Raw genomic sequence first — 27,449 nt, 5'->3', positions numbered from 1 at the left:
AGACTGATTTGCACATAGCCATGTCTGAACTGGGGTGGCAGAGTGGGCTAAAGAACGGTGATGGATTAAACCCAGATCTTTTGACTGGGTGTGAGTGTTTGATTGATTCAGATGCTCCGTCCATCACCACCCCCTTTTGTACCGCTTTTGGCCGCCATAAGTGTGGCAGGGTATGCTCAGACGTGAGTCCCTTGCTCACTTTGTCACTGGATTCAAGCAAGCCGGACTGAAGACAGCTGGAATGCCAGAAACCTGTCCCCGGAAGCTTGTTTCCGGTCCAGGGAAGACATGGCTTGGTAGTTCGGGCTGGACTGTTCCCAGGAGGCACAGGGTCAGACTGATTTGCATATAGCCATGTCTGAACTGGGGTGGCAGAGTGGGCTAAAGAACGGTGATGGATTAAACCCAGATCTTTTGACTGGGTGTGAGTGTTTGATTGATTCAGATGCTCCGTCCATCACCACCCCATTTTGTACCGCTTTTGGCCGCCATAAGTGTGGCAGGGTATGCTCAGACGTGAGTCCCTTGCTCACTTTGCCACTGGATTCAAGCAAGCCGGGCTGAAGACGGCTGGAATGCCAGAAACCGGTCCCCTGAAGCTTGTTTCCGGTCCAGGGAAGACATGGCTTTGCAGTTCGGGCTGGACTGTTCCCATGAGGCACAGGGTCAGACTGATTTGCATATAGCCATGTCTGAACTGGGGTGGCAGAGTGGGCTAAAGAACGGTGATGGATTAAACCCAGATCTTTTGACTGGGTGTGAGTGTTTGATTGATTCAGATGCTCCGTCCATCACCACCCCCTTTTGTACCGCTTTTGGCCACCATAAGTGTGGCAGGGTATGCTCAGACGTGAGTCCCTTGCTCGCTTTGTCACTGGATTCAAGCAAGCCGGACTGAAGACAGCTGGAATGCCAGAAACCTGTCCCCGGAAGCTTGTTTCCGGTCCAGGGAAGACATGGCTTGGCAGTTCGAGCTGGACTGTTCCCAGGAGGCACAGGGTCAGACTGATTTGCTTATAGCCATGTCTGAACTGGGGTGGCAGAGTGGGCTAAAGAACGGCGATGGATTAAACCCAGATCTTTTGACTGGGTGTGAGTGTTTGATTGATTCAGATGCTCCGTCCATCACCACCCCCTTTTGTACCACTTTTGGCCGCCATAAGTGTGGCAGGGTATGCTCAGACGTGAGTCCCTTGCTCACTTTGCCACTGGATTCAAGCAAGCCGGGCTGAAGACGGCTGGAATGCCAGAAACCGGTCCCCTGAAGCTTGTTTCCAGTCCAGGAAAGACATGGCTTTGCAGTTCGGGCTGGACTGTTCCCATGAGGCACGGGGTCAGACTGATTTGCATATAGCCATGTCTGAACTGGGGTGGCAGAGTGGGCTAAAGAACGGTGATGGATTAAACCCAGATCTTTTGACTGGGTGTGAGTGTTTGATTGATTCAGATGCTCCGTCCATCACCACCCCCTTTTGTACCGCTTTTGGCCACCATAAGTGTGGCAGGGTATGCTGAGACGTGAGTCCCTTGCTCGCTTTGTCACTGGATTCAAGCAAGCCGGACTGAAGACAGCTGGAATGCCAGAAACCTGTCCCCGGAAGCTTGTTTCCGGTCCAGGGAAGACATGGCTTGGCAGTTCGGGCTGGACTGTTCCCAGGAGGCACAGGGTCAGACTGATTTGCATATAGCCATGTCTGAACTGGGGTGGCAGAGTGGGCTAAAGAACGGGGATGGATTAAACCCAGATCTTTTGACTGGGTGTGAGTGTTTGATTGATTCAGATGCTCCGTCCATCACCACCCCCTTTTGTACCGCTTTTGGCCGCCATAAGTGTGGCAGGGTATGCTCAGACGTGAGTCCCTTGCTCACTTTGCCACTGGATTCAAGCAAGCCGGGCTGAAGACGGCTGGAATGCCAGAAACCTGTCCCCAGAAGCTTGTTTCCGGTCCAGGGAAGACATGGCTTGGCAGTTCGGGCTGGACTGTTCCCATGAGGCACAGGGTCAGACTGATTTGCATATAGCCATGTCTGAACTGGGGTGGCAGAGTGGGCTAAAGAACGGTGATGGATTAAACCCAGATCTTTTGACTGGGTGTGAGTGTTTGATTGATTCAGATGCTCCGTCCATCACCACCCCCTTTTGTACCGCTTTTGGCTGCCATAAGTGTGGCAGGGTATGCTGAGACGTGAGTCCCTTGCTCACTTTGCCACTGGATTCAAGCTTGTTTGCGGTCCAGGGAAGACATGGCTTTGCAGTTCGGGCTGGACTGTTCCCATGAGGCACAGGGTCAGACTGATTTGCATATAGCCATGTCTGAACTGGGGTGGCAGAGTGGGCTAAAGAACGGTGATGGATTAAACCCAGATCTTGTGACTGGGTGTGAGTGTTTGATTAATTCAGATGCTCCGTCCATCACCACCCCCTTTTGTACCGCCCAAACATCTTAAGGCAAGTTTTCCTCTCATGTCCTGACCCTCCCCCCACGTTATTGAATAACTCCCTTAAAAAGGAGTCAGTCCACCAAAGCATTCAAATAATCGGAAATTGTCCCCATCCTGAAGAAAGTAGGGGCAGGTCCTCTAACCCTCAAGGATTATCGCCCCATCTCCTTACTTCCCATCTTTGCCAAGATCCTGGAAGCTCATGTTGCAAACTGCCTGTGCTCTTTTCTTCAACAATCCCACTTTCTTGACCCCCATCAGGCGTGTTTCCGACCTTCCCACTCCACTGAGGCTGTTATCTTGATGGTTCTAGACGAATTAAGGAATGGGGCAGACAAGGGCAAAACACAGGCCATGGGGCTTCTTGATCTCTCTGCCGCTTTTGACATGGTCGACCACGAACTCCTGGTCAACTGCATCAGCGACGCAGGAATACAGGGCCCTCAAGTGGCTCGTATCCTTTCTTGAGAATCACTCGCAAGCGGTTTGCATCACTCAATTCCATTCCTCTAAAGTCAAATTGACATGTGGGGTGCCGCCTGGCTCCTCCCTTTCGCCGCACCTTTTTAATTTATTTTAGTATCCCCTTATTCATTCCCTGGGTGAAAAGAAGGCGTGCACCTTCAACTATGCTGATGATCTTCAATTGGTTTTCGACATTGACAACTCACCAGCATGCGTCTCTAACTTTCAAACAACTATGCGATACAATAGTAACTGGGTGAACGGCAATCACTTGAAGCTAAATCCAGATAAAGCTGAATTGATCCCAATTGGAGGGCCCTCAAACTCCTGGAACTCCAACTCCTGGCCGCCAGAGTTGGGACCCCCCTCTTTCTTATAGATCTATCAAAAGCCGCGGCATCACTATTGACAGCGACCTGTCGATGAAATCCCAGATTGGAACAGTGGTTTTTACCTGTTTCTTTTAGCTCCGGAGGATCAGGAAGATTAGCAGATTTCTTACCATCGAAGCCCTGACCCAAGTAGTGTTGGCTTTATTCATTTCTCATATTGACTATGACAACTCTCTTTACTTTGGTATACCAGCATATCAATCCAAAAGACTGCAACTGGTGCAAAATCAGGCCGCTAGATTAATTTATCACCAGCCTAGATGGCACCATGTCACCCCTCTATGAAAAAGTTACCCTGGCTCCCGGTTGCTGAACGCAGTGCATTCAAGTTGGGTTGCATCATATTTAAAGCACTCTATGGCAAATGTCCAGTGTTTTTTTCTTCTTGGGTTCAGAGATACTCCCCTACTCGGAATCTTAGGTCTTCCCACCTCAACCTCTTAGTTACTCCTTCTAAGCCTAAGAAACTGGGGGGTCCAAGATTTGCGGTCCTGGCCCCAAAATTCTGGAATTATCTTCCTCCTGACATTAGATCAATGACTTCATATCCTAAATTCAGGAAGCTCTTAAAGACCTGGCTTTTTTGCACTCCCTGGACCTTAGCGCCAGGAAACCGTTGTGTACGTGCACTCAATAAATACCTTCAACATAACATCACACAGCAGATGCTCCACTCACCGTCTCGTATTTGGCGAAGCCCCCCATGACAGCGGGGTCCACGATGCCGTTCAGCAGCATGGAGAGGGGGTTGATGGGGAGATGGGGGTCTGTGTGATGTCGTTGGATCTCAGCCAGAATCTTGTCGTTGGCCTTCTTCATCGTCTCAATGGCGTTCTCCAGAGGGTTCACTGTGCTCTGTGGACAGAGGTGAAAATGGATTAAGGTGGGTCTTATAAGTGCTGATTAGGATGAGACCATGATGAGAACAGAACAGTTCGGAATACTTAAGTCACCAAGCACTTTCCACCACACGACCCGTGATCTATACTCCTGGTATGCACTCCTAACCTGTACTCTTGACCTGTACTCCTGACCTGGACTCCTGATCTGTCCTCCTAACCTGTACTCCTGAACTCCTGATCTGTACTCCTGACCTGCACTCTTGATCTAAACTCCTGATCTGTACTCCTGACCTGTACTCCTGACCTGTACTCCTGACCTGGTCTCTTGATCTGTACTTTTGACCTGTACTCCTGACCTGGACTCTTGACCTGTACTCTTGACCTGTACTCTTGATCTGTACTCCTGACCTGTACTCTTGACCTGTACTCTTGATCTGTACTCTTGACCTGTACTCTTGACCTGTACTCTTGATCTGTACTCCTGACCTGGACTCTTGATCTGTACTCTTGACCTGTGCTCTTGATCTGTACTCCTGATCTGTACTCCTGACCTGTACTCCTGACCTGTACTCCTGACCTGGACTCTTGATCTGTACTCTTGATCTGTACTCTTGACCTGTACTCTTGACCTGTACTCTTGATCTGTACACTTGATCTGTACTCCTGACCTGTACTCCACAGGGAATGCACCTCCCAGCCCCTGTCACACCAAAGCCAGACAGTCAATCCACAAACTAGAAGAGGCACACAGGATTTACTAAGCAAAAAATACCTACTTTCTAAAATGGGTATTTTCAAACACAGAATGTAAAAATCATCCTTACTAAAAGATGCATATTTAGATTCTGAGTTCAGGCATACTAAAGTTCACCTTCCTATCTTGTCCCAATGGGAAGTTATATTTGTAAGATGTGATAAATAAACTCCCATTCTATCCTGTGGGACAGACAGTTTCAACAGTGAAAAACGAAATACCCTGTAGTTCACAATCAGGACATGTTAAACATATCAAATCATGTTTAACCCTTCACAGACACTGCATCCTGCCCACAGGGGTACCTTGGGCCTACCTTAGGGGTGACCACTTGTGGGAAGAGGGGAGGTTAGGGCCAGGCAAGTGGGTGCACTTGCCAGGTCGACATGGCAGTACTAAACTGTGAATACACTTGAGGGCTTTAGGAGTTTTAAGGACCTGCGTGAGCCAACTCCCCAACAAATTAATGTCACACAAAAAGAGCCACAGGTATGGAATAAGAGGAGGTTATATAGCTGTCTGAATGTGCTCTGCCATTCAAGATAGGGGTTTTCCCTTTTCAGGACGGTTCCCCTCACACACCAGAGGTGTCATGCTTCAACATAGGGGTGCCTCCTCTCGTGAAAGACCTAGTCTTCACGTGGGCTACAACCCCCTCTCTATGAGGGAGAAGCTCAGGGATCAATCAATCAGAGTACTTGTTTTTATTGAGTCAGGCGGGGTGTACTAAACCCCTATGTGAGACTGGCATGTGTATAAACGTGTAGTGCTGTGATGTGAGAAGTTTAAAACTGGCTACAGGGTTAGCTATGCTGTGACTTTATTCAGCTATCCGGTGTCAGGATTAAAAACAATGAATGGCTGATAACACAAGTGCTGACATATGAGACAAATTTGTAGATCACTGGACCAACATCTTTCGGCCAGATAGACCTATAGTGCCTGCCTTCCAGTGCACACTTGTAATAAACAAGAGAGGCCTCTCTGAGTGAGAGTTCTAAGTCTTTCCATTCACATTAAAGATAAAGCAAGTGGGCCGATTCACAAAGGTAAACTTAGACCAGAAATCTAAATTTAGACCCGAAGTCTGACTTAGACCAAAAGTCTAACTTTACTACTAGTAAAGTTAGACTTTATGTTGAAACTTAGATTTCAGGTCTAAATTTCTAAACTTAGACTTCAGGTCTAAACTTCTAAACTTAGGTTGTAGTTCTAAACTTCTAAACTAAGACGTCAGGTCTAATTTCAGACTAAACTACTAGTAAAGTTAGACTTGTGGTCTACATTTAGACTTCATGTCTAAAGTTAGTCTTGTGGTCTAAGTTTACCTTTGTGAGTCGGGGCTTTTTTTTAATACATTAATACACTTTAAATTTTTATTATAAAATTGCCAGGGCGTCTGTCCTCTGGTTTGTTCTTTTGTAATATTGACCTACTGTTCTTGAATAATATCTGTGTAATTTAAATAATATTGATACATATGAGTTACACTTGTTTTAACTCTCTTATCTGATCAAGTGTACGTCTAAAGTGAGGTAACATGTACATATGATTACTGTAAACACTCCATGTTTAAATAAAGGTGTTTTATTGTAAAAGGAGGGGCAGGCAGGAGTAAAGTAAGTGTAACATTGGGGTGCACTCACCGTTGACATGCTGACCACCGCAAACCAGCGTAGGATGTCGGGGAGTTTGTAGGCGGTGACGTAGGTGGTCCGCTCGATCCACATGGTCTGGAATGGTAGAGAGATGTAGGGTCCAATGAGAGAGCAGGAACACAAACAAGCCTTGTTCAATGCAACCATTTATAATTCACTTACAGCAAACTCATTCTCTGGGTCTTTGGGCCCCTTGCGGAAGGGTCGTGAGTAGCTGAACTTCTGCACGTTGTTGGCTTTGTAAAAACTGAAAGAAAGAGTGAAAGGCACACTAGAATTACAGAGAGAATATGTACATGGACTGGCGTGCAGGGAGAGTTAGTCCACCAAACCTTGTGGGAGTGAGCAGATGCCAACGCCCGGCACCTGCACCAGATGTGAGTCAGAAGCGACAAAAAGAACGGAGTGACGGGGAAAAAGATCCGGTCCGTCATTAAAATGATCATGTGTCTACCCGCACCATCTTCAAAACCAGCAGCATCATTTACAAAGCAATCACAACCAGCACCCTTGCTTATCTAGCAAATAGGCTCACTCTCTCTAGTGCTTCAAGGCACCCGCAGCCAGGACATCATCACACTGCACTGAAGTGTAAAAAAGGAAAAACACAAGACAACAGTCCTTTTCCCATCTATGCACCCAGGATCTGGAACAACATCCCTATATCCATCAGAAGCACCCAACGCTGCTCCAGTCGAGGAAGGATTTGAAGACTCGCCTCTTTTAAGGAGACTACATGACATGCATGAACCATCCTCAGCCCGGCTGCATCGTCTCTTACTTCTTGACTTTATGCTTGTGTTTGACTATAGCTAGGTTCATGCTATAGTATTACCACATACATACATACATACGTACATGCATGCATACATACATACGTACATACATACATACATATGTACATACATACATGCATTGCTCCAACACCTCCGTACTTCCACGAAAGTAGACAGCGCTCCAAGTTTGTGATATCAAAAAATGATTTATTGGCAGACCCCCTGCCCCCTCGACAGACGCGTTTACCCTTTCGGCTTCGTCAGTGTCAACCAGTGTGTTGTTAAAGACACCATTATATCCCCATCCTTCTCCAAACAGGAAAAGAGGACTGTCCACGCCAATCCATCACGGCGGCCATCTTACAGTGGACTAATCATATAAGGTGTACAAATTACAAATTCCTTAAAAATAATGGTGTCATGAAGGTGCTCGTGCAAGTTAAAAACAACATGATTTTTCGCACAAATAATCATATACAATTATTGTCATATCGCATACTAACACCACTGCGTTCAGGGATGACATAAGCAGTTATATGTATGTCCAAACAACTAGTTGCAATCCTATGTTGCTCATTGCTCAATTATTATGCCTACTAAATTTTTGTGAAGGCCTGCAGATATGTCTCCTAGTCATATGAGCTGTGTACATGCATAGTCACAATAGTATGCAAATGTTGATTTGTATTGTCAGTACTATACCGACTTTCTTCCCTGCGTGTTGTTTATGTTTGCGTGTCTATCTTGCCCTGGATGGGCCTACTCGACTACTATGTGTTACTGATAAGTCAATCAATCGATTATGCCCTGGATGGGCCTTCATATCAATTCCATTGATTCTTAAACTAGTAGAGAGAGGGAGGACCCCAGAACGAGCATGATCGTACAATCCCAGATAGTATGTACTTGTGGTGATTTGTTTCTCTTTTTTTGTGCCTTAATTTTGTGATACTTCCTTTTATATCAACTATGTTCAGTACTGTGTGTGGCTGATCTCATCTGTCTGTTAATTACTATTCTAGGTGTACCCACAGTTCTTCATCATTATTTAACCCTGTTGGTTGTATGCTCTGCAGGTCGATTATATACCTGGACTCCAAAACCCTAGAGCTTTGACCCTATCTCCACCTCGTTCCCTCCTGTCTAGCTGATCTAGACAGAAGAATGTCAATAGATCACGATTGCTGTTGTGGTGGGTCTCGAAATGGCGTGCCACCGGATAACTCCTGACTTTGTTTGTTATCGCACGCATGTGCTCCAAGATGCGTTTTTTCGCCGGGTTGATGGTACTTCCAATATACCTTTTAGAGCAGGGACATTCTAGACAGTAAATAGCAAAGTCTGAATTGCAATTGAGAAATTTCACAATTTCTCTAATGGGTCGTGGGTCATTAGGTCTCCCTTCATATTTGGTTCTTTTCCTACTGTATTTGCACGCTTTGCAATGCATGCACGGAAAAAACCCTGTATGGATTTCATCTTAGTTGATTTAGGCGTATCCTTAAAATGACTCATTGTTAGATGGTCACTGAGTGACTGACAGCGTCTGTATGTTATAGACGGCTTTGGGGATAACTTCTCTTTCAAGATTGAGTCGGTTTTTAGAATGTGCCAGTTCCTATTGAATGACTGGACAAATTCACTAGATCTCATGTTGAAACCAGTGATCATTCGTATCACACCATCTGAATCAATTTTCTTTTTTTCATTATTCAAAAGGTCCTTTCTCTCAATGTGATCTACTCTACTGGCTGTGCTCTCTAGCAACGTTTTGGAATAGCCCCTGTCATGGAATCTAGTCACAGCGGCATCTCGAACTTGCACAAAATCTTTCGGATCTGAGCAATTTCTTTTCAGACGGAGCAATTCTCCGAATGGGATGTTCCGTATCATGCTTTTAGGATGGTGGCTTGCCGCATGTAACACAGTGTTACCCGCAGTGGGTTTCCTGTAGAGTTTAGTGTGTAAAACATTTCCTGCCACAAAGACATCTAAGTCCAGGTAATGTACAAATGTGTTGCTGATGGTACTGGTAAATCTCAGATTGAGATCATTGCTGTTCAGGGCGGCCACGTACTCCTCAGCCGAGGCTCTGTCGCCGCGCCAGACAACAAAAAGATCATCAATGTACCTGGCCCAGATCAAAATGTGATCAAGCCATTTCTCGTTGGTCTCTCCCCAGGCCACGTGCTTCTCCACCAGCCCACGAACAAGTTCGCGTAGCTGGGGGCGAAGCATGTGCCCATCGCAGTCCCTCTGATCTGTCGGTACAGAACACCTGCGAATAAAAAGATGTTATTATGAAGACAGAACTCAATCATCTTGGTGAGCATGCGGTTATGTTGATGATATTTAAGCTGTTTCTTGCCCAGAAACCATCTCAAGGCAGAAATCCCATCATGGTGACCAATACATGTGTACAAATTGGCGACATCAAGGGGGATCAAGAGCATATCAGCCTCCCATTTGATGCCATCAATTTGCCTGAGGAAGTCCTGGGTATCCCTTACATAGGAGGCAGATCTTTAACAAAAGGAGCCAGGTACGTGTTGATAAATCTAGAAGTAGTCTCTAGGAGGCTGCCTATCGAAGAGACTATCGGTCTGCCAGGGTTTTTTTTGATGACCTTATGTACCTTCGGGAGGTGATAGAAGGTGGGAATTATTGGGTGCTCACAATGCAAGTAATCAAATTCATTTTTATTTAGCATACCCTCATCCCTCCATCCCTCTAGTAGAATCTGATTTAAAAAAATACATACGTACACACATACATACATGCATACATATATACATAAATGGATGCATGCATATATACATACGTACATACATACATACATACGTACGTACATACATACAAACATATGTACATACATAAACACATATGTACATACATACATACAAAAATGGATGCATGCATGCATATATACATACAGACATACATGTATACAGAAGACAATGGTCAGTCATGTTCAACCACATGGAGACCATTCAGAGCAGAGTGGGTCAGACATTTTCAGACAGCAGAGAGGCTACAAGGATATAGCAGACAGCAGTCAGACAGGCTCAGGCAGAAGAGAGGCTACAAGGATATAACTCAGCAGACAGCAGGTCAGACATGCTCAGAGTGCAGAGACACTCCCATGGAGACAGATCAGCTGACAGTGGGCCAGACATGCTCAGACTGGAAAGAGGTGCCATATGCACAACCGAGCAGACAAAGCATCAGACATGCGCGAACAGCACAGAGCGAACATGTAGACAACGCAACAGACAGGGGGTCAAACATGTTCAGACAGCAGAGAGGCTACATGGCGACCACTCAGCAGACAGCAGGGCAGACAGGCTCAGACAGAAGAGAGGTTACATGGAAGAGAAGGCTTGTCAGACAGCGTGTCAGACACGTTCAGATGGCAGAGCCTGGTTACATGAATAAATAGCGAGTGAACTGCAGGCCAGACATGACTAGACAGCATAGAGCTGCCCGTATGTGCGTATATACATACATACATACAGACATACAAACATAGATGCGCAACAGTGTGCGTTAGTGGTTAAGGGATAGAGGAGCAATATCGATCCTGTGCCTGAACTGTATAATGGGAAACTGGGTTCAAATCTCAGCTTCTCCAGTCAATCAAACTGTGTGATCCACCGCACATCACTTTACTTCATTGTGCCTAGTTTTGGTTGTGTAATCTGAGACCATCTGAAGAAGCTCAGTTTATGATGTGTGCCTTATAAAACCTCCCATTCTTATGGTGTGAATAATTTTGCTCCACAAACAACATCATTGGCCACATGCACAGTACACATGACAGTGCTTAATTTGAGCAGCTGTTTGCAGGGGGCACTCAGTTTTAGGTACCGGTACTTAATTTTTTTATCTTAGTTTTTTTTGCATCAGTGTTTGATCCAGAGCAAAAGAGAGGAACGAACAAATGAGGAAAGCATGAGGAAGAGTATGGAAAACAGCGAGAAAGGGAGAAACCAGGGATAAAGAAGAACTTGCAAGAGTGAGATAAGGATGCAGGGAGTATGTGGTGGTGGATGAATGAGGCATGAGGTTGAATCAAGACTAGAAGCCTTGGTATGCACAGCCCACGCGCCCACCATTTATTCATTTACAAAGCAGGCAATGTCACAGGAGAAACTGATGTCTCTTGCTTCACTAAGTGTGGTTATTGTATTGCAGTGGGTAGTAATCATTTTGAGGTATGTAAAAGTAGCAATATAATCGAGTGAATTGAATTTAAACAGGCATTCAAGAAATAACCTATTTTTTAATCTGAAAGAGACTTCATAATGTTTTACCGAAGGATTACTGCATCGTTTAGAGCCCAGGGTGGTGAGAGCGGGAGGGAAGTGGGGGGTGAGTCAGAACAATGACAGCTAAACCACCCTCCCACCGGCCAACCCCATTTCCTCCAACGATGCTAATATTTGAGAGGAAGACACAGGGATGGAAGATGAAGGAGGGAGGGGTAGCAGGAGTGGTAAACACGTTTGACCATATCTGTGACCTCAGTTGCGCAGTGCTTATTTTGTCCCGGTGGTTTCTCGGTGCTCAGTACGGGGACTTAATTGTCAACACCGGCTCTATCCACCACATTGGGGCGCTGTCTTTTTTAAAATTTTGACATGAGCCCAAAAACCGTGTTTATTAAGTCAATATACATTGAAAATGAATAATACCGCCTCTCATGGCCATTATTACAGCTGTGTGTGTGTGTGTGTGTGTGTGGCCAGAATAGTCTGAATTGTCACACTAGTAGGTGTGCGATGGTTTAGGTGCTGTGGGTACTGCCATTGGCAGCGCTGGGCAGGGTATGGGTGGTGCAGGCAGCATTGGCCTTCCGAAAGGGCCTTGGCACTACATTTTTTACCAATTAAGACTGAAGTTGCGTCACTCTTGTACCAGGCAAGAGCGACGCAACTCAAAAACGTGATGTATGAAGCCAGGCAACGCAGTCTTGCACAGCCCTGAGCGGCTTCATGATTCTCGAGTAAAGCAACACAGCGTAACTCACTGCGTTGCTTTACTTTGTGCTGGGAAGGCATTCGAAGGGCATTGTGGGGGTGTTCTCACGCAACACCCATGGATTGTGATGCATTCCCAGATTCACCACAGCTGGTAAGCCTGGGGATGCGTCAGAAAGCTGCGTCTTCCCAGGAGAAGCATAACGAGGAGAAATATCTTTATATCTGTTTTTTACTTCCTCTTTCCATGTGTGCTGCGTCCTGCAGCACACATAGAGGAATATGCATCGGGGGATTGTTTTAGTGCAGGAAGGCGCCCCTTCCTGCACAAAAACAATCCTGCATGCATCAAAAAACAACCCTGCATGCATCAAAAAACAATCCTGCATGCATCAAAAAACAACCCTGCATGCATCAAAAAACAACCCTGCATGCATCAAAAAACAACCCTGCATGCATCAAAAACAATCGTGCATGCATCAAAAAACAATCCTGCATGCAATAAAAAACAATCCTGCATGCATCAAAAAACAATCCTTCATGCATCAAAAAACAACCCTGCATGCAACAAAAACAATCCTTCATGCAACAAAAAACAATCCTGCATGCAACCAAAAAACAACCCTGCATGCATCAAAAAACAATCATGCATGCAACAAAAACAATCCTGCATGCATCAAAAAACAATCCTGCATGCAACAAAAAACAATCCTGCATGCAACAAAAAACAATCCTGCATGCAACAAAAAACAATCCTGCATGCAACAAAAAACAATCCTGCATGCATCAAAAACAATCCTGCATGCAACAATCCTGCATGCAACAAAAAACAATCCTGCATGCATCAAAAAACAATCCTGCATGCAACAAAAAACAATCCTGCATGCATCAAAAAACAATCCTGCATGCAACCAAAAAACAATCCTGCATGCAACAAAAAACAATCATGCATGCAACAAAAACAATCCTGCATGCATCAAAAAACAACCCTGCATGCAACAAAAAACAATCCTGCATGCATCAAAAAACAATCCTGCATGCAACAAAAAACAATCCTGCATGCAACAAAAAAACAATCCTGCATGCAACAAAAAACAATCCTGCATGCACCAAAAAACAATCCTGCATGCAACCAAAAAACAATCCTGCATGCAACAAAAAACAATCATGCATGCAACAAAAAACAATCCTGCATGCAACAAAAAACAATCCTGCATGCATCAAAAAACAATCCAGCATGCATCAAAAAACAATCCAGCATGCATCAAAAAACAATCCTGCATGCATCAAAAAACAATCCTGCATGCAACAAAAAACAATCCTGCATGCAACAAAAACAATCCTGCATGCATCAAAAAACAACCCTGCATGCAACAAAAAACAATCCTGCATGCATCAAAAAACAATCCTGCATGCAACAAAAAACAATCCTGCATGCAACAAAAAACAATCCTGCATGCAACAAAAAACAATCCTGCATGCATCAAAAAACAATCCTGCATGCAACAATCCTGCATGCAACAAAAAACAATCCTGCATGCATCAAAAAACAATCCTGCATGCAACAAAAACAATCCTGCATGCATCAAAAAACAATCATGCATGCAACCAAAAAACAATCCTGCATGCAACAAAAAACAATCCTGCATGCATCAAAAAACAATCCTGCATGCATCAAAAAACAACCCTGCATGCAACAAAAAACAATCTTGCATGCAACAAAAAACAATCCTGCATGCAACAAAAAACAATCCTGCATGCAACAAAAAACAATCCTGCATGCAACAAAAAACAATCCTGCATGCATCAAAAAACAATCCTGCATGCAACAAAAAACAATCCTGCATGCAACAAAAAATAATCCTGCATGCAACAAAAACAATCATGCATGCAACAAAAAATAATCATGCATGCAACAAAAAACAATCATGCATGCAACAAAAAACAATCCTGCATGCAACAAAAAACAATCCTGCATGCAACCAAAAAACAATCCTGCATGCAACAAAAAACAATCCTGCATGCAACAAAAAACAATCCTGCATGCAACAAAAAACAATCATGCACGCAACAAAAAACAATCCAGCATGCAACAAAAAACAATCCTGCATGCAACCAAAAAACAATCCTGCATGCAACCAAAAAACAAAAAACAATCCTGCATGCAACAAAAAACAATCCTGCATGCAACAAAAAACAATCCTGCATGCAACCAAAAAACAATCTTGGATGCATCAAAAAACAATCCTGCATGCATCAAAAAACTCCTGCATGCAACAAAAACAATCATGCATGCAACAAAAAAACAATCCTCCATGCAACAAAAAACAACCCTGCATGCACCAAAAAACAATCCTGCATGCAACCAAAAAACAATCCTGCATGCAACAAAAAACAATCATGCATGCAACAAAAAACAATACTCCATGCAACAAAAAACAATCCTGCATGCAACAAAAAACAATCCTGCATGCATCAAAAAACAATCCAGCATGCATCAAAAAACAATCCAGCATGCATCAAAAAACAATCCTGCATGCATCAAAAAACAATCTTGCATGCAACAAAAAACAATCCTGCATGCAACAAAAACAATCCTGCATGCATCAAAAAGCAATCCTCCATGCAACAAAAAACAATCCTGCATGCAACAAAGGCACACTTGACCATGGTGCAAGGGGGCCTGTGCCAGCACAGGGGAATAGACAGGAAGGCGCCGTCATGCAGCGCAGCAGGGCAACTGCGGGATAAATCTCCTAAATGAGCCCCATTGTTAGAAGTGTGTAAGGGGCAAGGTTGGAGAGCCCTTCAGGTCCTGAATTCACCCCTCCCCCACACACACAGCCTTCCAGGTCTGCTGAGGCAGCATAGGTCCTGTAGCTCTTGGGAGAGGGCCGCATAATTAATGATCATTTAATTATGATAACAGATTGTATGTACACAGACACATAACAGCAAGGCCTGCCTCATGAAGGAGGTGTGGGGGGGCAGGCCTGGCCTGGGGGAAAGAGGCCTCTCCTGCAGTGGCAGCTGGCAGGGAACAGGGGTGGTGAGGCAGGAGGGTGGAGGGTGGAACAAAAGATTTTAAAAAACACTTACCTCCTTGCTGGCACCTCCGTCTCTCCTCTGTCGTTGCTGACGACTCCCGGAAGCACACAGGCGCCCCTAAACCAATCACAGCATTGTGATTGGTCTGAGCGCCCGGGTTTGACGCTCATATGGAGACAGAGAGCCTGTGAATGTTCCCCACCAGGCTGTGGATTACAGCCTGGTGGGGAACATGCAAAGTGCACCCGATTGTTTGGCCGGGCCAAGACGGCCGGCCAAACCGACATGCGCACTTAGATTGTGTATAAACTACTCCTTTGAAGCTTCGGCACCAGCCCTGTTGGGCCCGAACCCAGTCCTGTAGCTCATTTCTGGTGTAAGAAATATGAGGGTTATACTCTAGCAAGTATTAAAATGAACCTGATGGGTTATAGAAAAAATATATGTGTTACACTTTTAATGATTGACACGTTCCATGGGTGTATCTGGCAGGAGACACAGACGTGGAAGAATACTTAGCAGGTTTTATCATCCATACATTCATCAATAGGGTCACGGTTATATTATTTATACCTGCAGAGCACACACTGGACTATCGTCTCGAGTGATAAGGCGCCTCACTGGCTGTACACTTAAAAAAGAGCAAGATGTTGGGAAGCAGGTCTTCTAGGCACTACAACAGTGGCCAACAGCAGATATGATGCCTGCCACTAGAGATTACAAAGGTAATAAATCATAGTCATCAGCACTGTGTGCTCACAATTATGGCATATTTATTTACATCATATATTCTGGCTGTTCATGGGTATGTTTTCAGTGATATGTAACGGGTGGTACTTTACACTCCTCTTCGAGTTCTTTTAGGAAGGCACTGAGGTAAGTAGGGGCTGAGGTAAACTTCAGAATAACATTTTTCAAGAGATTGCCAATTCTCTGCAGGCAAGACTGATGTAATGTGGCCAGATTCCCTAGTTTCAGACATGAAACAGGCAGCAGACAGAAGGTCTTGTTTAGGAAGTGAGGTACTGGGGAGGCCTTTTAATACAGCCCTTACATGTCCTATGGATGAGGTGACCAAGACCTACTCAATGTTCTTCAGATGCTCGTTGGAGGACCTGCCGGGCGCCGCACAAGACCTGGCATAGGTGAGCTGTGCCTCTAGTCGTGTTTGACATGGTCTTCTAGGCTGACCTTGGACCAGGATTTTGACGAGGAGATATTTTTGGGAGAGAGACCAAAGCCCTACAACTAATTAGTCCACTCAGGTGGAATTTGACAGTTCTGTTTGGGAAAGAGGGAAAGGAATTCTGGGGCATATTACCAACCAATAGAGAGAAGTTTTGTCTCTAACTTGTTTAGAGACAAAAATTATCGCCGAAAAATCGGCGATTTTTATCGCAGATAAACCTTGCTATTAGCAAGGTTTATCGCAAATGCGATAAAAAACGGCCGCAATGCATGAATATCGCTGAAAAGTCAACGATATTCATGCATTATCGAGCAAATGCTCTTAGCCATGTTATCCACCTCCCATTGGATAACATGGCTAAGAACTGCTCCTGGGCAGGTGTTAGCTTTTGGAGATATTCGCGCTTAGCGCGAATATCTCCAAAAGTTGGTAATAGGAGATAGCGATGTTAGCGACTGTTTCCAGTCGCTAACATCTTGGCACGCCCACTTTGCATGTCATTAGTGATAAATATCACTGACTTGCAAAGCGGGGCCCAAGATGGTCACTATCTCCTATTAGTGTCGCTAACTGGTGTTAGCGACAGCTTGGTAATAGGGAGATAATTTTATCTTCGCTTTCTTGGCTTTTAAAGCCAAAAATGCGGAGATAAAGCTCCTTGATAATATGCCCCTCTGTTTCACCAAGAAATCATCATTTTCGCAAAGAAAGATCTAAACAAAAGGGATTTGCTGCACTGGTGAATAAAATCCCTCAGGATAATAGTATTTCGTTGGTGCAGTAAGAACTTCACCCCCTTACAGTCCCATTACTGCTTAGATCGAACAACGGCAATGGGCCCAGCCCCTCTGGCTCCATCGGGGGCCCTGATCTAAGGCTGTGATCGTGGGCACCATTGGCACAAGTGCATGCCACGTGTTGTGGAAGTGCCAGTTCTGCCTGAGCATAAAAGATCACACGTACCCTAAGTTTTATCGCTCTTACAGGGGCAGCGCTATATTAGCGCTCTTATGGGGCAACGCTATAAATAATTAAACGATTTCTTAAAATATTCCTTATTGATAAATTGTCAGTTTAACTGCTGTACTGGGTTTGTAAAGGTTCATAGGGCCTCATTTATGAGGCCGTGCGTCACTTTTACGTCGCCGGTGCGTCACATTTTGTAACGCACCAACTGCGTAAAAAAATATGTTTTGTTGCACCATATTTACATATGTAAACCCCTGCCCCACATTATACCGCCGCCAGGTATAATGTATGCGGGGGGGGGGGGCGTTCTGACTCAAGAAAAGGTCCTAGAAGTGATGCAGTGAAATCTATTAGATTTCACTGCTCCACTTCTAGGACGCAAATGCGTCAATTTCTTACGCCTGCCTCACAGCAGGAGTAAGACTGACGCAGGCCCTTTCACATAGGGCTTGCCCCTGGTGAAAGGACACATTGCTGGAGTTGCGCCACTTTTGCGCCATACAGATACGTCAGAAATACTGACTGTTGGAAATGGGATCCCTGGCTGGCCAGGGCTTTCGCCAACGTCAGTCAGAGACCACCACTCCCAAGTCAGGGCAAGGGAGTTACACGCCAAGATAACCCCTACTCACCCTCTAGGTAACGTGGCGCGAGCAGCAAGGCTAAACTTGGAGGCGATGTAGGCTAAGTATTTGCGCACGCACCCCAGCAACAACAACCAAAGGCCCACCACAAAGGAAACTCCACACAAGGTTATATAAAAAATAGCCTTTGTATTACACCAAAACACATTAGATAAAACACACACTTTACAATGTGCCAGAGGCACGGGCAGAATTTACAGGGGATATGTACAAGACAGGGCCGCCTGGACCACTGTCAGGAATCAGAAGTAGCACTTTCAGAAATAGCACTTAGAAGGTAAAATATAAATGTACTTTAGCACAAAATAGCACACAACCAGTATCTACTGGTAACAGGACCTCACTAGCACCACCTGTACTAGGGAGAAAACAACCACCTATGTATCACAATACCTGTAGGGGTGTAAGAACATACACATGATGCAATGCATGACATTCATTCAGAGGTGTAAAGGCACATGACGCATAAACAATACATTCAGAGGTGCATAGAAAGTACAATTGCGCCAAACTCACGTAAGTCACCACCTGTGACTGTCCCTAGGCCCTCTGGCCTTGTTGGGGCTAGGACGCCCTGTGTCCAAAGTGTCAGGGTCCTAAACGTGGCAGCTGCCCACAAAGTGCTGGGCAGCTGGGTGAAGATGGGGCAACACGATGGAGCCTTGAGGGCTCAAGCACACTGGTGGGCAAAAGGAAATGCCCCCTGGAGCCTCCTCTGGGCTCTAAACACACATGGCACCCAAAGAGCCTCTCTAGGCTCTAAACAAATGTGGGCTGTGAGCCTCTCGCAGGGCTCTAAAACCAACAATGGTGGCGCCTGAGCCTCTCTGGGCTCAAAATACTGATGGCCTTAGAGCCCTCGTGGCTCTAAACAAATGGACTGCCCCCTAGAGCCTCTCTGGGCTCTGAAAAGAAATGTGCCCGTTGGAGTCCCTCCTCTGGGAACTCAAAAGAAACGACTGTGGCACCCCAGAGCCCCTCGGGGCCCTGAACACTGATTGCCCCCCTCTGGAGCCCTCGTGGCTCTGAGTAACCACTGAGCCTCCCTGGACTCGAAAACAACAGTGGCAGGGGGGCGGGTCTCTGGTGGAGCCTCGCAGCGCTTCACACAACCATGGCCCCACGAGCCTCTCGGGGGCTTTGCACAACTGCGGAAGGAGGGGGGCGGTCACCGCCAATGTGCCCCGACGCCCCCCCTCTCGTTAGCACTCACCGGGACGTGAAGCGGGGGTCCGGGGCTCTCCTCACAGGGGCTGCTCCTCGGCTTTGGGCGGCTCTGCACGGGAGCTCCCGCTCCTCGGGGGCTCCCTCTCCTTCAGGCCGGTCACCACGGGGCTCTCCCTCACTCCTGGGAGCCCCGTGGAAGGTGCCGGTTGCGGGCAAATTCTCTTGCCGGAGCGCGGGGTGGCCTCCCGTCCGCTTCCGGTTGTCCCGCAGTCCCGCCCACAGGTTGCCTGGCTTCCGGCCGGGCAGCCAATTGCAGCGCGGCTCCTCGCAGGGAGGCGGGCACTTCCGGGTCGCACTTGGCAGCGGCCCGGCAACGTTTTCACAACACTCCGGGCTGCGGCGGTGATTCTCCCAGGCGAGGTGGGCACTCGATCCTGGGCAGAAATGAGTGGCAAAGTCCCGGGCAGGGTGGGCACCTGCCAGGGGACAAATTAATCCCAAATAAGCGAGGTGGCACTCGCGAATGCAGTAGCGATCGGGCAAATGCCGGGTGGGCACCGGCTCTGAACCATAAAGCGCCCCGAGGTGCTTGCAGTAAATAGAGCGCGCTCTCAGCGCTAGGGGGTCGCAATAAAGCGCGCTCAGCGCTATAAGCAAAACAAAGCGCTCCCAGGCGCTAGGAAAATCAGGAAGCGCTCACCAGCGCTAGGGACAACAGAGTCCAGCAAAACTCCTTCAGGGCAGGCAGGGGGCAAGGCTGGGCCCAGAGCCAGCACACTGGGTCTCCAGACAGGGAGACACCCCAAGTGGCGGTCCTCTGGCCCAGCAGCAGCAGCAACAGCCCCCTCAGGATCCTGGAAGAGAACAACTTCTGTGGGGACACAGCCCCATTTTTATACAGTGTATTCCTTTGTTCAAGGGTGCAGAGTGGGGGCGGAACCAGTCGCAGCTGGTTCTTGAGTACTCTGTTTACCTCAACCACCCTCTCTATTCACTGGCAGGGCTTGGGTCATTAGACTCTCCACAGGGGGGCGGAGCCAGCATTGTGTGGGGAAAACCCAGCCCATCCAGGACACAGGTACACTCCTCCCACACATTACTCATGCAGATCTCCCACTCACCACCGGGCAGACCCATCCAGACTTCCTGGAGCCTGGCATGCCAGCCAGCTCCAGCCAATCACACGCCAGCACCCTCACAGCACACGTACAGCCATGTCTAGAAATGGCGCTTCGCTACTAGACACATACATGCTGCATACACCATCTCGCAGCATTCACTCACACGAGTTCACACATACCAGACTCAAGCCTGTACACCCCACGCATCAGGGACTACCAGGGACACATACATTCCCCATGCATTCCTATGGGCGGGCAGGCCTAGCTCAGCACATGCACTCAGAGTGCGCACGCACTTTCCACTGGGACACAGTGAAAGTGCGCAGAATCCAAAAATCACCATCTCCAGGTCACCATTTCAAGCAAAAAGTCTAGGGGTGAACCTGCCCTAAGGGCCAAAGTCCAACATAACCCCCTTCCAGCCCAAACGCAGGGGAGACCAATCACCACCGTGATGGACTTCCCTGCTTGGGGCGATAGAACACGGACGCAGGCCCGCAACTGCAGGGACACCCTCCTGTTCTACGCCACGGTGAACCCATGGGATTCCTTCTAGAACCACTATCCGGACCAACTGGGCTACCCCACTGGTACTCCCGAGCTGTCCGCGGCCAGGACCAGGCCCTGGGCCACCCAGGTGCCACTGGTCCTTGCCAATTCGCAGAGCGGGGGGTAGTAACCCCTGGCACATAGCGGCCATTTTCCACTCTTCCTGTCTGCAAGACAGGACTAGACTGCCACTGGTTCTCCAGCCTAGGGCCTACAACCTCAGGCGGACCAGGAGTCTCAGGGAAGGCTCTCCTCCCCTTACCTCTTCTCCTAGGGTTCCTCCTCCTCCGGCGAGGGGTACACCTAGAACGCCATTCCAACCCAGGGCTTATCCACTCAGGTTGCACCGGGGTCAGAGGGGGGCTCTCCCACCCTCTGCACCCCCTTCCAGAGGTCTGCCCTCTCCCACCTGGAGAAGTTCCTCTGGAAGAAGAACCGGTCAGGACACTGGTTACAGTCATCCTACCCTTCAGGTCAGGCTGATCCTGAACCTGGCCTTCCAACCTCTGGTCTAAAACCTTCGGTGGAACAATTGCCTGGCACTCCAGGACTTCTGGGGACTCACACACAATCCCCCTGAGGCTAACAAATGTCACATCTGTTGCGTGACTGTCTGTCTGGCGCAGATCTCCCGCCCTCTGTCCACCTGACAGTGCGTGACGATCCCCCAGACCAGAAGTGGTGTTACCATGGTCACTACACGGGAACCTAGCCCAACTGGGTAGTCCCTGACCCACTGGTCCTTCCACTGGGGAACTCCCCCAATCACTCCTCACCCTGGACTCCTGTACCCTCCCTACCGGAGCGGTACTGCCAGACTCTAGAACCATAGGAGCTCTGGTTACAGACGCTCCAGGTCCTCTACTCACTAGGAGATCTTCCTCAAGTGGACTAACAGGACAGCCTAGGTCCCCAACCTGGTGTTCCCTCAAGAAACCATCCAAGTCCTGAGGCAGGGCTTCGGGCGTCCGGGGAACCTCGGTCTCCCCCTCACTCCTGCTCCACTGAGCCAGGCAGTGAGCCCCTACACCCTCCTCGCTATCCTGGGACCTAGCTGGGCTACACTGAGCCTCCTCCACCACGCTGGGCTGGAAGATCCCTGAACCACTACTTTTGGAGTCACTCCCTAATGACTCTAGAGAACCTTTATCACTCTCCCAGCGGTCTGCTTCATCTGCAAGCTCACTTGGACTAAGGGATTCAGACTTCAACAGGTGCTGGCGCAACTCTGGACAAACAAAACTGAGCAACTGCTCTTTGAGAAACATATTCAGTACTCCGTCTCTCTCATCATCCGAGCTAGCCTCCAGCCAATCCCACATTGCATCAGAACAGTCATCCACAAACTCTCCCCAAGACTGGTGAGACAGTTTCCTACTGCCCCTGAACTTCAACCTTAACTCCTCCTCTTGGGAACAAGGGACCATACGTTGGGCACGGGGTAGGGGACTTTCTGCACTGAAGTCTAAACAGCTGCCACCACTGGACTCAGCCCTCCCCGGGGAATCCAGAAAATTAAAACTGCGCGCAGGGGATAGTCTATCCTCCAGAGCTACTTTGCCCCTGGTGGGGGCCCTCTCAGCCTCCTCTATCCTTTCCTGCGCTAAGACCCTCTCGGTCTCTAGCTGTTGCTTCCTAAGCTCCAGCTGCGCCATAGCCTGGGCATGCTCTAACCTGAGCTTTTCTAAAGCCAGCTGGTGCTCCCTTTCTCTCCTCCTATCTTCCAGCTCCTCTGGGGACAGGGAAAGGGATGAGGCGCTGCCTCCTATACTGGACCCAGCAAGGGACTCCCCATCTATGGGGTCCTCACTCTCTACTGGCATCCAGGTGCTGTCATCTTCTTCCTCCTCTTCTGAATCTTCAGGGCTCCCCACAGACCCACCACCCTCCTGGTGTGGAGCCCGGGCCCTTTCCTCACTGCGCTCAAGATCCCATTGATCCTCTTGCCATTTGACCATGCATCTCCTAAGAGCATACCATCCTGACTGATCCGCCCCTATGCCTCTCTCTTCACAGAACTTTCTCAACTCCCACACACCGTATGTGGCTAGATCATTGAAATCAAAAACCAGCTCCATTCTGGCAGACGTTCTAGGAAAGAGAGCACACAGGGAACCTAGGGGTCTGAGCTAACACAGGAGTACACAATTCACAAAGGTATCAGCAAGCTCTCTACCCCAGAGTACTCACACTCACTTGCCTAGTGCCACACACCATTCATCCACACACAACCCTCCCCTCGGACTGGTAAGGCAGTTTCTACCACCCCTGATTCCTCAACCTGACCACAAGTGACACAGGTACCGACTCTGGGCGCAGGGTAGGGGACAAATGTACTGACACAATTGCACAATGATACCTTCAGGAGAAGAAAATATGAAACTTCCAAAAAAAACAATCCCCTAAAATGTGGTCATCTAAAATGCAGAGTTTTGTGGTGCAGCCAGTTACTACTAAGGTACAAGGCAAACACAAATCCTTATCCCACCGCTTGCCGCCAATGTTGGAAATGGGATCCCTGGCTGGCCAGGGCTTTCGCCAACGTCAGTCAGAGACCACCACTCCCAAGTCAGGGCAAGGGAGTTACACGCCAAGATAACCCCTACTCACCCTCTAGGTAACGTGGCGCGAGCAGCAAGGCTAAACTTGGAGGCGATGTAGGCTAAGTATTTGCGCACGCACCCCAGCAACAACAACCAAAGGCCCACCACAAAGGAAACTCCACACAAGGTTATATAAAAAATAGCCTTTGTATTACACCAAAACACATTAGATAAAACACACACTTTACAATGTGCCAGAGGCACGGGCAGAATTTACAGGGGATATGTACAAGACAGGGCCGCCTGGACCACTGTCAGGAATCAGAAGTAGCACTTTCAGAAATAGCACTTAGAAGGTAAAATATAAATGTACTTTAGCACAAAATAGCACACAACCAGTATCTACTGGTAACAGGACCTCACTAGCACCACCTGTACTAGGGAGAAAACAACCACCTATGTATCACAATACCTGTAGGGGTGTAAGAACATACACATGATGCAATGCATGACATTCATTCAGAGGTGTAAAGGCACATGACGCATAAACAATACATTCAGAGGTGCATAGAAAGTACAATTGCGCCAAACTCACGTAAGTCACCACCTGTGACTGTCCCTAGGCCCTCTGGCCTTGTTGGGGCTAGGACGCCCTGTGTCCAAAGTGTCAGGGTCCTAAACGTGGCAGCTGCCACAAAGTGCTGGGCAGCTGGGTGAAGATGGGGCAACACGATGGAGCCTTGAGGGCTCAAGCACACTGGTGGGCAAAAGGAAATGCCCCCTGGAGCCTCCTCTGGGCTCTAAACACACATGGCACCCAAAGAGCCTCTCTAGGCTCTAAACAAATGTGGGCTGTGAGCCTCTCGCAGGGCTCTAAAACCAACAATGGTGGCGCCTGAGCCTCTCTGGGCTCAAAATACTGATGGCCTTAGAGCCCTCGTGGCTCTAAACAAATGGACTGCCCCCTAGAGCCTCTCTGGGCTCTGAAAAGAAATGTGCCCGTTGGAGTCCCTCCTCTGGGAACTCAAAAGAAACGACTGTGGCACCCCAGAGCCCCTCGGGGCCCTGAACACTGATTGCCCCCCTCTGGAGCCCTCGTGGCTCTGAGTAACCACTGAGCCTCCCTGGACTCGAAAACAACAGTGGCAGGGGGGCGGGTCTCTGGTGGAGCCTCGCAGCGCTTCACACAACCATGGCCCCACGAGCCTCTCGGGGGCTTTGCACAACTGCGGAAGGAGGGGGGCGGTCACCGCCAATGTGCCCCGACGCCCCCCCTCTCGTTAGCACTCACCGGGACGTGAAGCGGGGGTCCGGGGCTCTCCTCACAGGGGCTGCTCCTCGGCTTTGGGCGGCTCTGCACGGGAGCTCCCGCTCCTCGGGGGCTCCCTCTCCTTCAGGCCGGTCACCACGGGGCTCTCCCTCACTCCTGGGAGCCCCGTGGAAGGTGCCGGTTGCGGGCAAATTCTCTTGCCGGAGCGCGGGGTGGCCTCCCGTCCGCTTCCGGTTGTCCCGCAGTCCCGCCCACAGGTTGCCTGGCTTCCGGCCGGGCAGCCAATTGCAGCGCGGCTCCTCGCAGGGAGGCGGGCACTTCCGGGTCGCACTTGGCAGCGGCCCGGCAACGTTTTCACAACACTCCGGGCTGCGGCGGTGATTCTCCCAGGCGAGGTGGGCACTCGATCCTGGGCAGAAATGAGTGGCAAAGTCCCGGGCAGGGTGGGCACCTGCCAGGGGACAAATTAATCCCAAATAAGCGAGGTGGCACTCGCGAATGCAGTAGCGATCGGGCAAATGCCGGGTGGGCACCGGCTCTGAACCATAAAGCGCCCCGAGGCGCTTGCAGTAAATAGAGCGCGCTCTCAGCGCTAGGGGGTCGCAATAAAGCGCGCTCAGCGCTATAAGCAAAACAAAGCGCTCCCAGGCGCTAGGAAAATCAGGAAGCGCTCACCAGCGCTAGGGACAACAGAGTCCAGCAAAACTCCTTCAGGGCAGGCAGGGGGCAAGACTGGGCCCAGAGCCAGCACACTGGGTCTCCAGGCAGGGAGACACCCCAAGTGGCGGTCCTCTGGCCCAGCAGCAGCAGCAACAGCCCCCTCAGGATCCTGGAAGAGAACAACTTCTGTGGGGACACAGCTCCATTTTTATACAGTGTATTCCTTTGTTCAAGGGTGCAGAGTGGGGGCGGAACCAGTCGCAGCTGGTTCTTGAGTACTCTGTTTACCTCAACCACCCTCTCTATTCACTGGCAGGGCTTGGGTCATTAGACTCTCCACAGGGGGGCGGAGCCAGCATTGTGTGGGGAAAACCCAGCCCATCCAGGACACAGGTACACTCCTCCCACACATTACTCATGCAGATCTCCCACTCACCACCGGGCAGACCCATCCAGACTTCCTGGAGCCTGGCATGCCAGCCAGCTCCAGCCAATCACACGCCAGCACCCTCACAGCACACGTACAGCCATGTCTAGAAATGGCGCTTCGCTACTAGACACATACATGCTGCATACACCATCTCGCAGCATTCACTCACACGAGTTCACACATACCAGACTCAAGCCTGTACACCCCACGCATCAGGGACTACCAGGGACACATACATTCCCCATGCATTCCTATGGGCGGGCAGGCCTAGCTCAGCACATGCACTCAGAGTGCGCACGCACTTTCCACTGGGACACAGTGAAAGTGCGCAGAATCCAAAAATCACCATCTCCAGGTCACCATTTCAAGCAAAAAGTCTAGGGGTGAACCTGCCCTAAGGGCCAAAGTCCAACACTGACGTATCTTTAACTCCTTGTGCAATGATGCGTCATACTGTAAATATGACGCATCATTGGTGTCGAAAGGAGGGCGCAAGGAAAAGTGACGCATCGCTGTTTTCACACAGCGATGCGTCACTTTTCATAAATGAGGCCCATAGTTTTTACTTGAAAATGTAGAGTAAGGTGTGTTTTATTTTCAGATTATATCCAATTCAATAAACAAATTCAATATTAAAAACCTCATTTGAGATCAGATGTATTAAAACATGAATCACTTCCATTTTAAAAGATGTCCCATTCTAGTTACATGACTCTCTCCTATCATGAAATCATGCCATAGGATTGCTCTGCTCACTGACCTTGTTGTCCCCTTTGGATTCTACACATCAAAAGCCCCACCCCCACCAACAGAATAAAAGTGTGTCTTCTTGGCCTCCCCTTTGCTTGATTTGGGGCAGAGAACTCTCTCCAGTTTGCTCTTGTTTCGCTCCAGAGGTTTAATGTATGAATGAAGGGAGTCTTTTACCGCGCAACTTAGCCCAAGGGCATCAAGGTTGACATCTGAAGACCTCAGACGCTGCCAGTGCAGGGAGTCACAAATGTTTTCAATCCTCAACTTTGTGTTTTTTAATCCTTGCAGTCTTTCTGGACTTCACAAAGTCTGCAAAGTATATAAACAAAAAAAAAAAACAAATAGACCAAACATCTAAAACTTTATGGTGAAGACAAACTCGGTGAGGTATGAGTATGGCTTAATCAAAGGGTGCGTAAACTAAATGAAGCAATAATAGTGCGTTCAGACTGTGCAATATGTGAAATGGGCATTTTCTCCATCAACAGCCTCATTTCACAATCTTTGGCTTAGAGGAGACACTGGTTGCACTATTGATCAGGAAAGGGTCCAAAGGACTTACTTTGCGATCTGCTCCGGCACGATCTTGTTCTTAAAGCGCTCTTTCTCCTCCAGGACGGGCTGCACCGTGAAGCACTGGATGTCTGAGGTGAGGCGTCAAGGACACAGCAGAGAGGGTCAGAGAAACACAAGCATCGAGGGACTGAAGCAACCATACTTGGGGTAGATTTAGAAGCCCCTTGCTCCATCAGTGCATTACTTTTTGTGACGCACCAGCGGCGCATTTTACTGCCCCAA

General features: G+C 48.3%; 1 protein-coding gene across 1 annotated transcript in view; it reads right to left on the bottom strand.

The window, feature by feature from the left end:
* LOC144821564 (dedicator of cytokinesis protein 2-like) overlaps window positions 1–27,449 on the bottom strand; it is a 3,201,295-nt gene that overhangs the window by 50,861 nt on the left and 3,122,985 nt on the right. Inside the window, exons 43-46 of the mRNA XM_078678750.1 lie at window positions 27,214–27,295; window positions 6,716–6,800; window positions 6,542–6,628; window positions 3,978–4,154 (exon numbers count right to left, since the gene is read on the bottom strand). Coding sequence (XP_078534876.1) covers window positions 3,978–4,154; window positions 6,542–6,628; window positions 6,716–6,800; window positions 27,214–27,295 — 431 coding nt within the window. The remainder of the gene's footprint in view (window positions 1–3,977; window positions 4,155–6,541; window positions 6,629–6,715; window positions 6,801–27,213; window positions 27,296–27,449) is intronic.

Source organism: Lissotriton helveticus, chromosome 2_2 (assembly GCF_964261635.1).
Source record: "Lissotriton helveticus chromosome 2_2, aLisHel1.1, whole genome shotgun sequence".
Classification (NCBI taxonomy): domain Eukaryota; kingdom Metazoa; phylum Chordata; class Amphibia; order Caudata; family Salamandridae; genus Lissotriton; species Lissotriton helveticus.
Note: the sequence above shows the minus strand (reverse complement) of the source record. Positions and strands in the feature narration are given on the sequence as shown.